Source organism: Perna viridis, chromosome 3 (genome assembly GCF_037379345.1).
Source record: "Perna viridis isolate PV_CMFRI_1.1 ecotype Kerala chromosome 3, ASM3737934v1, whole genome shotgun sequence".
Taxonomy (NCBI): Eukaryota; Metazoa; Mollusca; class Bivalvia; order Mytilida; family Mytilidae; genus Perna; species Perna viridis.
The window spans coordinates 49,714,711-49,730,400 of NC_142447.1; the positions used below are offsets into that span (position 1 = coordinate 49,714,711).

The 15,690-nt window shown below is 32.4% G+C and overlaps 1 protein-coding gene across 7 annotated transcripts in view; it reads left to right on the forward strand.

Moving 5' to 3' along the window:
• LOC148622737 (rhotekin-like) overlaps window positions 1–15,690 on the forward strand; it is a 35,979-nt gene that overhangs the window by 3,233 nt on the left and 17,056 nt on the right. For 3 of the 7 annotated variants that reach the window (XM_088572879.1, XM_088572877.1, XM_088572878.1), the window contains exon 2: window positions 2,838–3,095. In XM_088572879.1, coding sequence (XP_088429005.1) covers window positions 2,838–3,095 — 258 coding nt within the window. Of the gene's footprint in view, window positions 1–2,837; window positions 3,096–10,358; window positions 10,499–10,683; window positions 12,823–15,690 lie in introns of those variants that run through there. The other 4 variants (XM_088572882.1, XM_088572884.1, XM_088572880.1 and 1 more) reach the window with 2 other exon arrangements.

The window sequence follows — 15,690 nt, forward strand, 5'->3', positions numbered from 1 at the left end:
CCATAAAATATGAATAGGGGTTTTTCGTGTTCCTTTAATAAAATATTTGATTGCAAATTTCTGTTGAAATGTTTGATTCCTGAATCAAGAAAACCAAAAAAGACTGGTCTTGAATCCAGTTACGAGTTTTTCCAACATTTCAGGATTTTGATCACCAATCTCAGAGTGTCCAGAGAAAGAATGATCAAAATAATTTCTGCTATTTAATACCATTTTTATTCATTCTTTGATTTTAAAATTTTTTTAATGATTTTTACTATTTCTGTAGTTTGTTCGTGCTTTTTTATGCGGAAAATTACCCAAATCATTTGTTTCAGTATTACGCCACACTTTGTCATTAAGTACTTTAATTTTATGAATTTGTCATTGAATATTTTGATGATGTCATCAAAATTATTTTAGTGGAGTCTGAGTTGCTCCTTTGCTTTTGTTACTTTGTTTGTATGATTTTAGTTACTTTATGTTCTTTTTTGTGTATGTCTGTTTTCCATGATTGGTCTTTGTCCCTGGATTACATTGTTTTGATTACCGCTATAACCTTGGTTCCCTTGATTACTCATTAAATAATGTCATTAAAATTATTGACTAATGTCATGAAAGTGTGACATTTTCATTCAAATCTATCGTTAATAACAACAATTTTTTGGTCGAAATTGATGTAATGTGTTGGAAGAAATTCCAAAAGTCTCCTTCCAACTTCACAAAAGTACAAAAGTAGCACGGATTTATTCATTTCTGATGTAGGGTGCTTCACAGGTTGTCAGAATTGGGACATTTTCATGCACTGTCGTCTTGAAAAGAACATCCAAGGTCATATTATGATGTTACGCCATTGTTAATGTCACAACACCCTGGATGGCAGTGTGGAAAACAAGCCTTGGCACTGAGCATAAAATTTTGAAATTTTCACATGGCATTAAAAAGGTTAAGCCTCTGATAGAAATTATAAAAAAAAAAATACAATTGCACTTTTTTTGTTTCTATACATGTAGCCTGGATTTTTTTCTATTGAATGTCGAAAAAACTATTAGGATTGTAAATGCTGACCTTCTTAAGGAATGGATGAGTGACAAGGATCATCGCTTATTATTGTTTTTGTTTCATTGGTTCCAGTGCAATGGTGAAATTCTTGGTCATGCATGCATTTAATTATATGATTTTATTGTGGAATGTCTCCTATATATTCATTATGAATGCATACACAGAATTTTAGTGTGTATGGCAAACTTATAAAAAGAATGATAAACAATATGTGGAATGTTGAGCTGATTTGAATATGTTAGTAAATACCCCCTGACCTAACATTGATGTCGTATGATATCCACATGCAGGCCCCTGATCTTCATACTAAAAAAAATTCAAATTTGTTATTGCACCAGAAATAGATTAAACTACTGTACATGTAATATTTCATTTGAACACCTACATGAACATTTTACATTGTATCAAATATATGCATGTTTCCCTGGCCAGTAAGCTGATGAACACATAGGTATGCATTTACCTTCTTAAAGTAAACATTTCCTAAAAAAAAAAGGATATTGAGACTGAAAAATCCCAATATTTGATTGGCCTGTGCAAAATTGTACATGAAAATGGTTTTAATGAAATCAATTTGAAACAATAGTGATACGAATGTACATTTGTACATGTACTGGTACACTCTGAAACTGACTGTTTCTCACTTTCCAGTCCCAATTTTACGCTTTCTGAAAACATTCAGAGATTCAAACTTCACTTTAAGACTTTGGATTATGTTTTGGAAGACTAGATATTGTTTAAAAAAAGAATTTTCGAAAGTTTGAATTCTGTACTGTAGCACTGAATCCTGCAGAGAATGGATATGATCTTATCAAGAATGAAAAAGAAAGTCTCATAAATAGAATCTGATATGATTTTAATTTCTCAACCTTGAATATTTTAATAATATTATGGTGTTCTAATGTGAAATATGTAATTAGATTGTACAAAAATAAAAAAAAAAATACCGCCGTACTGGACTTTGTATTTGAGTAGAGGGCATTTGGGTACTTTTTGAAAACTGAAAATAAAATTTTCGAAAAACATTTTTAAAAGCATTGATTCTCAGTCTAGCCATTATATCATTTTGTAAATGTTCAAATTATCAGCTGGAAGTATCATGTAAACATGAAGATATTGGCAAAAGAGTATTTGGGTATGGGGATAAGTTGGTATGGGTATGGGTACGGTTACACATTTCGGTATGTACCACATGTACCTTTCGTGAAGTTTCAATTTTTTTTGTCCGCTGAGATGATGTTATAGACCTACTAAACAAGAGATTAGTATATAATGGAAATTAGTGTCTGCTCTTATAATGCAATGGATGTTATTGCTGCTAAATTGCTTGAACTTATATATTTGTGCAAACCTACTAACTTTCTGTCTGTGAAAAGATACAAAGCTGTTAAATGATTGACCTGGATTCATTCAAAACTATTTTAATTCTGGCATTATATTGTTCCTTTTGTAATGATTTGTAGTTATAGTAACCATGCTACATGTTGTGGCTGCTTGTTCATGTTGTGTTTCTAACAACAACTGTCACTGCTCTCTGCAACCAACTTTTTTTTTACCAATCTGGCTGCATTGCCGCATACTGTTTTATTATAGTGGTTGTATAAGAATACAATGTATGTGTTAAGGTCCTATGCAGAATATTAAACTCTCCAGTTATTTCATAATAAGATATTTTGACAAGCATTAATTTTTTTAGAAACCCATACATGCTTCAAAACAGCAAATATCAACCCAACCTTCATTGCTGCAGCTATCTGCAAAACATAATTTATTCTGGTCTCTAATAACTATTTCAGCTGAAAGAAAACATAACTCCAGGAAGAAGACCACATTCTCCATGGCAATGTCAGCAATCTGTACGACCAATTTTTGCATCACCAGCACTAAAAAGGAAAAATTCATTCAGATGCTCACTTCAAAGAAGAGTTTCCATCAATGTAATGAAGAAAAAGATGAAGAAATTACAGGATTACTCTATCCCATCTCCAGGGTTTAACACTTGTGGTGTTAGTGGACATTGTAGTCCTGAATGTATCAGTTGTCGTTTCAAAAAAGTAAGTACATGTACAATGTATGACATTGTTAAACAAGTTCAAATTCTCCCAACCTTTGTGCATAACGTCATAGAACAGTACATGTTTTGATGACATTACAATGAAATTCAATGAATCTTGGAAAAAAACTCACTTATGACATTATCAATACTAATAAAACAGGTTGAGAGATGGATAAATTTGCTTGAAGTTAGAGAATGTTTATAGCATTGAAGAAAAGTTGTGGAAATTCTCAGATAAAATGATAAAATCCTTTTTTTTTATCAATTTAGATTGAAAATCAGTATTGATAAAGTAATCAGCAGAGCCTTTAGATTTGTAAAGCCTGATAGCATCTGCAATTATCTTACACTACCACAGTGAAATAGTCATATTGGCATACCCCATTTAGGTACAAATGCAGATTGTTACATCAATTTTATAGGCATTTCTAATATGTCAAATTCAATTCCATGTTATTTACGCCTTATAAACAACTTTTACTGCGAACTTAAAATGCTGATTAATTAGGATAGTACATTTGTAATAACAACAATCCAATTAAAAAAAGTTGACTTCTTATCTGTTTTCAGTTCCTGCTTATTTCTGTGCAATCCATCATTCACTGTCAATATAAATATTATATGCTATAAATAGTTGGAATGCTGAAGCTGTCTTCTGATATTTCATGCAGGCCCTTTTACATGGCAATTGTTGTTTACACCATACATAATTGTTGAATTTGTATTCTAAAACTTTGGTGTTTATGTTAATGTATGTGTGTCTGGAATTAGATGCTTAAGAAATTAAGCACTTTTTAAAAATGACACATATGTGTCTTTGCAGTACTTTGTAGCACTTGAGCTAAAAAGCTTATCAACTGAGGTATGTAGTTAGTTGAGAGGGGCATGTATCTAAGGACATGATTTATTTCAATGATAGTGGCAGCTTAAGTTTGAATGATTTGACCTGGTGGTCTAAAAATTAACTTTTGTTGTGAAAATATTTAGAAACCGGAAAAGACCAACTAGCAGTTTGTTGTTCAATTATGCAGTATGTCCGAAAGTTTTGTGTTAATTCATCTTGGTGTTCCATGTAAACTGACATAAAACCTGAATTTTACGCAAACTGGCGCACTGTTATGATGCATTATGAAATTGGTGTGTGTTTTTTGTAATGTCCTTCATAATCAGAATGGTGAATTTAAAAATAAATCACAAAGTTCAACATTAACTATTTACAACATTAAGCTTATGATAAGATACATTTGAATTTGTTCCCCTTTCCTTTTATCCCAACTTTTGGCTATTTGACCTTTATTTTAGGTGTAAAAATTCAAATGATCAATATAAATTGAATCAGTACATGATTGTTTTGATTAAATAATGTAGAGATTGGTGTATTTGATTTTTGTAATTGATCTGACAAAAAAGAGAATTCTACCTTTAGAACTCTTGAGGCCTCAGTCTTAGTTCATAGATTTTCTCATAGACTCCTACAGTAAATCACATATTTTTAGGATTTAAAAATATATAAAAATTAATTAAATAAAACTTTTACTCATTTAGCTTGCAATAATGACATTATAATTTATAAGCTTTCAGGTGATTGTCTTTGATTATTTAGACAGCCAGTAGATATGTTAGAAGGATTCTGATAATGCCTCATCCTCCAACAGAATCTCCTGACTGTCTAAATACATGTAACCATAGATGGTAACAGGAGCTTATAACATTTTTATACGATTTTGCTTATCTATATTATGGGGAAAAATTGATCTTTATATCGAACTATATTTCTTTGTTTTTTTAAAATTCATTTGGCTGTTACTATTTTTATCTTGGTGTCCAGGTCAAATTATTGCAATATACACATTGGCCAGTGGCTTGATTGAACTGTATATGTCATGACATCCAATTCAAATTGTTTGAAAGTTCACACTTAGCATGCATTGTCTTCATTGATTGCTTTACAAGTCTCATTGTTAAGATCAAATTATTCAGTAACAGTCTGGTTCTACAATTATTGTTTTCATTGATGGGTAGATTTTCCTTTTAGGGTCTCCATTTGCATATTGTTCATTGATAATTTCATCAATGGTGGATGAATTTTCTATGTATGGTCTTCATTTGCATATTGCTGCTTGTTTCTTTGGATGAATTGTTTTGTCCAATCACCAGTGGATAACACAATGCAGAATCTAGCAGATACATTCATATAGGAAGTTGACATAGAGGGTGGGGTGTTCAAAAAATTTGTGTAAAGAACTAGTCTTGAAGTATAAATTGCAATTTTTTCTACTTTCAATTTTGTTTTGAACTCATCGAACATACCTTTTGAAGAACCACAGTTATGGCCTTTTTTTATGAAATTCTGCCATTTCTGTCTTTCACCCATTTTTTTGTTATTATGTTGAACTTCTTTAACTATGATGTTTGCTCTACATTTTTTTTAAACAAACAGTGATACTCTAATTCAGAGCCTAGTCTGGACATGGATGACAAGGAAAAGTTTTAGTAAATTCTGTTTGAAAAGTAACAATATTAACATTTTTGTCTATGTTATCTATTAAATAAACTTCTCCCTGTCAGGCAAATGGGAGAAGTGAGCACAAACAAGGAGAAGTTTTGGCTCATTTCTCCTTCTAGATAAGGCCCTGCCTCAATATTTATTTACCAAAACATTAGTTTGTAATAAGACAGACAGAAAAAAACATGTATTTCAATACACTCCATGTTTGACATACATCTGAACATGAAATGCAATTGGCGCATTGAGAGAATGTCTTGTTTCATTAGCAAGGGATGGTGACTTAAATGAATCTTCGAATATGATTTTTATTTATGTATTTTAATGCAAAAAATTATTTCATACTATACAAACAAGTTACATTTGTAACATGTATGTACATGAATTAATGATATTGAAGTTGTTCTGAAAACAATATTAAATTATTATTATTTTTCCTGTTTTTTTATATGATGATTAAGTAACTTGTCCCCTGAAAAATAATCCAGTTTGATAACCCTCAACAGAACTGTAAGCCAATGGAAGAATCAATCTGTAGCAGTAGACATGAACCCCAGTGATAGTGTCTGGTAATGATCCCACATCAGTTTACATACAATACATTAACTAGAATTTCATGTATGTAATAATATATCCAAACAGGGAATAAATGGAAGTCTTAAATGGTGCATATCTGAGTATGCCATTATAATATTTCTTAAGTTAAACCTATAACAATTTTCTCATCTATATTTCAGGGGCCTTATTAAAAAGTGAAGTGTTACTGTTGGATTCTATTTTCAGTAAGAATTCTTGATTTATCTCCCTTTTGTCATTGAACAGAAATTTACAAATTTTACAAAGTAAATGTAATTGATATTGCTTCCCATAGCAAAATATCAATAAATCAGAATTTAAATTCTTGAGGACTATAGTTTACCCACACTCATTTTCTGTATGTCAGTCTGTCAACAATTTAGGTATGAAATATACCACAGGGTTCGATGTTAACTTTTATATTCACTTGTCCAGTCGGGCAAGTGACATATGTGATTCACTTGCCCGAAATATTGAAATACTTGCCCGGAACTTTGTGTCACTATATAGTGTTTAAACCAGAAACCCTTGTTTAATAAGACGTGGATGGCAAGAAACTGTTCAACTATAATGCAGATGACAGTGCAGATCATGCCATTTTCAGAATCAACAATGCCATCAAAGTCTTTCAGCCATCCATCATTAAACCCACGTTTTCGTTTTAATTCATAGTCAGCTTTTGTATTTTTCTGTGGAATTTCAGGGACCCCAGTTACCCCAAAACAGTCAAGTGTCCCCTGCTTGGCCATGCTTACTCCCTGGACACTTGGGGAGAACTGATTAATTGCAAGCCAAATAAATCGAAAAGCCGTCATATTTTTTGCGGGAATAAGGGGTAAAACAAGAAGCAAAGAAATTACAAGTATTCATGTGAGGAATTTTTATTTGACATCTTTAGTTTAACAAATGGACAACAATAACTATCTTCAATAGAATTTTATTTCTCTTTTTCTCTCATATTTTCGAAGTTTTCGATACAGATTTCTTACAGTTTTCCAAAGTAAGAAATTCCATAAATAAATCGCGATGTTCAATTGGATAACGAAAATAGATGTACAATTGGACGCATCCGATTGGTTGACATTAATATCATACGATCTGTTTTTGGCAAAGGCAAAATCAGAAAACTATCCAATGATAATCTAGGTCAGCAAGGTCGGGAAGAACGGCGAACTATACAGAAGTAATTTTCGATGTTTTAGAGCTGCGATGATCAGAAATAATGTAATTTGGGCACATATTTTTTTCACTTGCCCAGTCGGGCAACTTTGATGTCGTTTTTACTTGCCCAGACCGGCGATTTACTTGCCCCGGGCAATCGGGCAACCGTTAATGTCGAACCCTGTACCAAATTTGGGACTAACATTTATTGTTTTATGTGATTTGCAATTTGAATACCGTATTACTAAGTAAGAAACTATCTTGTTTACAACTTCCAAATTTTTAACAATCATGTTTTTAGCATAAAATTAAAAAGAGAAATTGCACTGAGACTGTTCAAGTGAAAGTAAATATATACCAGTACTACTATGTAAATAAGACTTTCTACACACAATTCAAGTATAAACCTGAGATAAAATAACTTTTGAATAGAATTTAGTGCTTTGGCCAAAATGGCCATAAAATACTAGGGCAGGTAGGGTAGCAGAAAACAGAGATATTTTTTTTCTGGGCTGACTCAGAAATTTTCATCCCTATACATGTACTTTGCGGGAGTAAAGCTCCTTTGAAATTAGTTTCCTTATTACACTTCTGAAGCTTCTTGTTATTGCAACTCCTCCCAAATTACTGAAAAGAATGTGATGAAACTTGGTTCTTAGATAAGCAGGGATGGAGTCAATTACATACATAATGTAGGAAAATGATGAATTAAATTATGATTACTTGCCCAATTTAATTACCATTACAAGGATTTTGAACTGGAAATTATTTGTATTATAATTACTTTGCAAATGTAATTAATTTAAGTAAAACATTTTAATGAACAAAAGCAGAAAGTACACCCATACATGTTAAATATACAGTCAAGAAAGTTGATTGATTTCAATATCTTAATAATTTTGTTTTCTGTTTGTTGGGGTTTAATGCCCAAACAGCAATATTTCAGCCATATTCAGGTGATGAAAATGAAAGGGATGATAAAATGAACATGAAACGATGAATGAAAAAAGGGATGGGACATAAGGATAATGGGGTCGACAAATTTTGATTGCCACAAGATAAAAGGGGGGAATGGGTAGGTTGGGCAATTAGCCTCCAGTGGCGGAGCGCAAAGGTTCCTACTCCTATGGAATACCACAGCAGGGTTCTTTAACGTGCGAGGAACGTGGCATCTTTACATTTAGGTAACTGGGACACACATCCCAGTTGCTCTGTGGGCAGAGCACCTACCCCCCAGCTAGGTTTCTGAGCACTATTTAGTCGCCTTTTACGACAAGCTTAGTGCTGCTGCAGGCCTATTCTTTTGACACCCGGGCATGCACAGGGCAATATCTTAATAAAGTTGTGGCAATTACAGTGATTTTTTATTGTTACACTTAGTGATTTGAGTCAAGTATTTTTTTTAGTATAAAGCTTGTACACGTACTATAGAGATCCTTCTTTCAGTTAAACTGTGTATTTGAATGAAAAGGAGGACACTAGCTCTGCATATGGGTTGGTTTGGTGAATTTTGTTGTCCTCCTTGCATGAAACCTACAATCCTGTTTCCTATTATTCCTATTTAAGTTAATTGTTCTTACCATAATATTGCTTCCTGTTATTCATATGTAAGTTATTTGTTCATGCCATAATCATGTTTTCCCCTTATTCACATGTAAGTCATTGTTCATACCACAATCCAGGTTCCCCTTATTCACATGTAAGTTCATTGTTCATACCACAATCCAGGTTCCCCTTATTCCTGTTTAAGTTAAGTGTTCATACCACAATCCAGGTTCCCCTTATTCACATGTAAGTTCATTGTTCATACCACAATCCAGGTTCCCCTTATTCACATGTGAGTTCATTGTTCATACCACAATCCAGGTTCCCCTTATTCCTGTCTGAGTTAAGTGTTCATACCACAATCCTGGTTCCCCTTATTCCTGTCTAAGTTAAGTGTTCATACCACAATCCAGGTTCCCCTTATTCATATGTAAGTTAACTGTTCATACCATACTCCAGGTTCCCCTTTTTCCCGTCTAAGTTAAGTGTTCATACCATAATCCTGTTTCCTTTTGTTTCTGTTTTTTGTTTCTTTTATTATTTACAATGTTTAGCTGGCATAGCTCTTCAGAAATTTATAATGGATGGTAGAGCACATTATCATGTATGTATAATTTGTGATGTAATTTATTATGTTTTAGACAATGACTTTTTTCAGTCTACTTCATTTTTCTTTTTGATGAATAAAAGATCTTTCAGTTAAACTGTGTATTTGAATGAAAAGGAGGACACTAGCTCTGCATATGGGTTGGTTTGGTGAATTTTGTTGTCCTCCTTGCATGAAACCTACAATCCTGTTTCCTATTATTCCTATTTAAGTTAATTGTTCTTACCATAATATTGCTTCCTCTTATGTAAGTTATTTGTTCATGCCATAATCATGTTTCCCCTTATTCACATGTAAGTTCATTGTTCATACCACAATCCAGGTTCCCCTTATTCACATGTAAGTTCATTGTTCATACCACAATCCAGGTTCCCCTTATTACTGTCTAAGTTAAGTGTTCATACCACAATCCAGGTTCCCCTTATTCACATGTAAGTATGAATAAAAGATGCTGTGAACTTTTCATAATTTTTCAAATGCATTACTATACATGATTATAACACTTTGAAATGTTATTTATTTTCTATAATACATGTACCTAGTTGATAATAGATCTGGAGTGATGTGACTGGGGTTATCCTTAGAAAATGTAATTAATATTGACATGATGTTCATCATCCCTCAAGTACATTCCCTTATTACTCATATTAAAGTATATTTGACCTTAATTTAATGGTCCATCAGGGATTTATAATGTTACAAGTGTCTAGTATCACTGAAGCAGCCACAGAGGCACGCTGATAGTTTCACCACATGTTAAATGTAAAACTGATGTTTATAATGAAATTTGATCTGTGTGGAAGCATTTCATTGATCCAGTTCCGTAAGGAGTGCTAACATTGATTTTTGTTCCTTGCTCCACATGTATATGGTAGATTCTTCTGGAATGGGAAGACATTGAGTCTGTAATTATGTGACAAAACTGTGAATTATAGATTGATACATACTGTTTATGATGTGAATTATGTCAGGGATAGGTAAAGATGGTCAAGAGCAGAAAACCTGGGTAAGCAGTTACGATAGTTTCATAATGATTCAAATGTAATTGTTTTAATCTTTGTTTCTTTTTATAAACCATTTATACTAAAAAATTATACAGTGATGAAGACCATATGAAAAGCTATAATTAAATGGAAAGTAGCACATGATTTGTTGATTGGCCATGATGTGGCAGTGTGTGAATTAAGTGATGTAGTACTATATGGATATTTCAATCGACCAAGGTCTTCGTTGCTTGACTGAAAATTGGATGCAGTTTCGGTGTTCTGAAATCAGTTTTGCTATGTGTGTTAAAATTTGTTTGTTTTCCTTTGAAGAAGTTTCTTGTGGGAAGGCCAGAACAGTGCAAAAGTACCATTTTAGTTAAAAAGCCTGTTACATTTAGGTTAAAAAAAACTCCAGTTGCCTGGTTTTACCAAACTTCAAATTAGGTAGTCCCTACTTCTCAACCAACTTAACTGTGTCGAAGAGATAAATTGAAGACTGGTTAGCTCTTGGTCAGAAAAATGTGTCTTGAGTGCCTTTCTGTGGGCTATTGCTTCTGTGTGATGAAGCTCTGTTCATTGTGACACTGGCAGTGTCAGCAAAGTGCAAAGGGATGAAATGTTATGTGTTGCCTTGATATAACTACAGTAAAATTTTGAAGCAAACTGCCGGATTAATTAGCAGGGTTCATTTCAAAAAAGGATTTTAGGGATACATGTATATCCCCTTTTGTTTTTCTTTGGTCTTGCATTTTTGGTAAAAGGGATGAAAAGGCATCTCAAACTTTAAATGGTATAAATAGTCAGTTTGAAGGGTCTTTTCGTTCCTACATGTTAAAGTGCTCTCTTCCCTATGCCCCTCTAATTTCAATTCCTTGCTAGAACACTGAGTGTTTACACTGAAATGGATATAATGGCCCATGAAATTTTTTGATGGTTCTTTTTTTAACCTTCAGCCAAAGACCATACCTGTGAGGCCCATTCTGTTATTTATTGAAGTTGCCATTAGGTAAATCAAAGGTTCAGTTAACGGTTTTATATTCCCTATATACATGTCTGTCTTGTTTTTCAAACAAGTTGTAAAAGGGACATTTCATTTAAATATAAGACTGCATATCAGTATAATTGGCTACAGTTGTCTGAAATTATCACATAAGCCAAATTTATTAACCTTCTTTCCATGTACCTATTGATGTCTTGTAACATTAAACATATTGTCAGACATTACTGTGGTAAAGAAAGCCTCTGTTAGAAGTGTTTTTCAAAGGTGATTATCTTTTGAAAGTGTCGTACCCTGAGGTGCCCCATAACAAGAGCACACAAAGGATTACTAATCAAGATTCTTTATATGGGTCAATACTTTGGATCAATCAGCTGGCCCAGGTAGATAATAAGAAGCTTCATTAATATACCTAATTAAACTACTGAATGAAAATTGTGTGATCTATAGCTGCATGCTTCACTTTTGTGTTTTAATTTGGAGTAGTTAAAATGTCAGATATTAATATCTATTGATTTCTCTTCAATGTCTGACGAAAAGGAATATAAATGGATTGCTATGGTTATTAGTTCTACTTCACCTTGAATTGTTAATGAACAAAGATAAAAATGTTAAAACAGATGTTGATTTAGTATTGTGTCATTTCATTGGAACATATAGGACTTGCTCAGCTGATGTGTTTTAACCTTTAACCTTTTGTTCAGCATCAGAGTTGTTATTGTCTGTCAAAGTTGGAGGATAAGTTAAATGAACAAGACAGATGATATTCTGATTTTATAACTGGACATGAATTTTAGAATTTAAATGCCTATATTGTTTTTGTGCTTGTTCTGTCCAGGTGTGTAAGACCAGGACCTAAGAGATTAGGATTTTTATTGTATTGATATTTACAAAAGGTAAAAGTCATTACATATTCATGGTTTTGTGACAAACTGCTGTTTACTCATTCACATAGGATTTTAAATGTCTTTATCAATGAAAAGTTTTCACTGTTGACCTGTTAGTGGTCTATGGGAGATACAAACTAACAGTTTCAGTTAGTTCTCATATTGACTGGTTTACATCTTTACATATGTGTGATAAACAGAGTGCAGAGAGGATCATTCAGTGTTGATGGAATAATTATGATTATGTAATGTTTCAACTTGTACTTAATTTTAAAAAGTAACATTTTACGAAATGGGTTAACAAGGAGATATAGAGGTAATGGATAAGTGTTTACCGATTCTTGACTTAGCCCGAACTCATAAGAATGGGGAGTCAAATACCAGTGAAGGGGTTACATCCCCCATTATTCTCGAGGATATGAGTTTGTTCTATTTTCGGCAGCTAGCATCAAGCCTTCAGGTAAACATTATTGATCTCATTGAACCTAGCCTTCAAATAATTTGATCAATAAATAAACAAAATATTGACATAATTATCTGTAAACTTCCAAGTATTGTATGATTGTATAAAGGCTATTGTTTTATATCATAAATTGAACCCTCTTTACCTTGGTATTGTATACAATGTTATAGATGTTTGTGATAAATCATGGTAGATTTTTATCTATTCTTATATTGAAATTCTAAAGGTGGCAGATTGTACACCTATACTTTATCTATCTGCATTAGGTGATCATTTAGATAGTATCTGGGTAAAATAAGGCTTTATCTGTTCTTATTCAAAGCTACATCTGTTATATATTAGATTATACACATCATATTAGAAAATTTAGTTGGTGGTGAGTTATGAAACTTTTCATCCAGAGGGCTGCATTTCTTCTACTAAAGAATCCACAATTCCATTTGCACTTTTTTTGAAAGTAGAAACATAGGTACATGTTATCTCTGAAGGAAATATAAATTTTTTGTGTGGGAATATCATTTCTTTCTTATGAAATTTCTCCTTTATAATACTTCCTCAGTACATTTCCTATTATACATGTATATGGTTGTGGAAAGGAAGAAATTTGTCACTATTAGTAGAGTATAACTAATAGTACACCTACACCACTTTAAAGAGAACATGGACCATTAATGCTTTTGATTTCCGTTATATTAATGGCTTAAGGGTTGTCAATGTACATAATTAGTGGTAACACTCATTTTATAGTGGTTTTATAACTTAACCAGGTGTAAAACTTTCAGTTAATACAACTTCTTTAACTGGCCAACCAGATTTTTCTACTTTAGGAGTTCAATGATTGTATAGGTCTTTTAATTCAATATTAAAGATGTTTCAGTCTGTTGACTGTATTGCAGCTGGAACCCATCAAACCATGCATGTTACAGTTCTGGCCTTGATAAGCAGTGAACAGTGAAGCTAGATTCTCTTCAGTGCAACTGATTTTACACAGAGCCATTTGTAATTCAAATTAATTCATTCAGAGCCTTGTTAAGAAATGATTAACCAGCCATGTGGACTGGAACTCCTTAACATTAATGATGGGATATCTTTTGTACTGTGTGGTTTAGAAGTAAAGACAATATTTTATGTTGAAAACAAAAAAGGATACTGTATTTACAGTTATACTCACAGGATGAGTCACATGTATGTCAATAATATGAATCATTGCCAACTACCTGTGCAGGGAAATTTCTACATCTTCACTTTAATAATTTCAGTAGCAGCCTGGCTTATCGAAAATAAACTGCATAAATGATAGGGAATGATATCCCTGATCTTTATCTTAAATTTGCATCATTTCTTAATTCATCTACATTTGATCATTTAATCTAATACATATTTGAGTTTTCTATAGACATAATGAAGGTTATAAATGTTGATAGCAAGTTTAATGATCTACAGTAAATGGAAAATGGATATATATTAGAATCTGCATATTCAAATCAGAAAATAAATAGGCATCATAGTACTACACTGACTGTACAGTATAACATTGTATAAGAATGGTTATTTGTCTAGCACCATTTTTCTTTTTTTTTTTTTAACCATGAAATTTAAAATCACCCCAAAATGACTGTTTCACATGTGAAATTCATTATCATAAATTTTATGTCACTTGAACCAAACAAAATTTGCACTTCAATTTGAATCAATACACACAAATATAAGGTCTCGGAAATATGGGTGACAAATTCTCAAGATATCCCTTATATAGCTGACGGAGGTCTTAATTTTTCATGTACTGGAATTGTCCATGCATGATTATTCATCCTTAGAATAATCTGGGTACAATATGTATGACTCCTAAACTGAGCAATAGATTTGATGTGCTCTCATATGTATATTTGAATGAGGATGATTAGTAATGTTTTGATCTAAGGTTTTTACATGGTAACAACTCCTCCTTGGTGGGTCAAACGATTGTAAGGGAGGTAAGGCTTCATCTGTAGTAAACAGAGGAAGATAATTATCGTTAGATCCACGCTAGCAAAGGGATATATTGAAGTAATGATTATAGTCCCAACTCAATTTTTTAGAACCTGGTCAGATTATTTTTAGTTAAATTTGCAGATTAGAGTGTAATAAACTATGCGTTTACTTACATATGGTTAAAAATGCTTGCCATTTTTTGTGTTTACTTACGTATGGTTAAAAGTGCTTGCCATTTTTTGTGACACATTCTGTAGGTAAATGAAATTTCCTTACTCAAAGTAAATAAATTGAGATCTTCAAATGTTTTCATGCCATCAAATGTGGGTGGCCAATTTTTGTCAACAAACATCAAAGTCTTTATAATTGGTGTTTTCAACCGGATCTAGAACTCAGTTATTATCAATATAAAACAAATTTTGTCTAGAAAGAGGAAGGGTAAAGTCCTGTTGACTAGGTATTTACTAAACAGAACAATATTTGTTCAACATTTAAAACAAAATTTGTCCCAAAAGATAGCATACATCTTAAGAAAATGAATAGTTTTCATTTGTTAGATAAATATAATATACAAGTGATACTTAGAACTAAGTTGATTTAGGAAGGCTTGGTACACACATGACCTATTTTTATTGAATTTTTCATGTAGTGCTTTTAAATAACATAACGGAATGGAAAATCATGTATTACTTTTATTAGCCATTTCTTCCTAATTAACAAGAATTCCTATTTAGCAGATTTTTGTTTGAACAGAGCTGTTCTAGACCTTACCCCTTTCAGTCATTTTTTGTTGTTGTTGATTTCCTACTTTTTGACAATGAGCAAAATCATGTCAGTATTGTTAACATATTTTTTAATAAATGTTAAGAAGAAAAAAATGTTATTTTAATGATA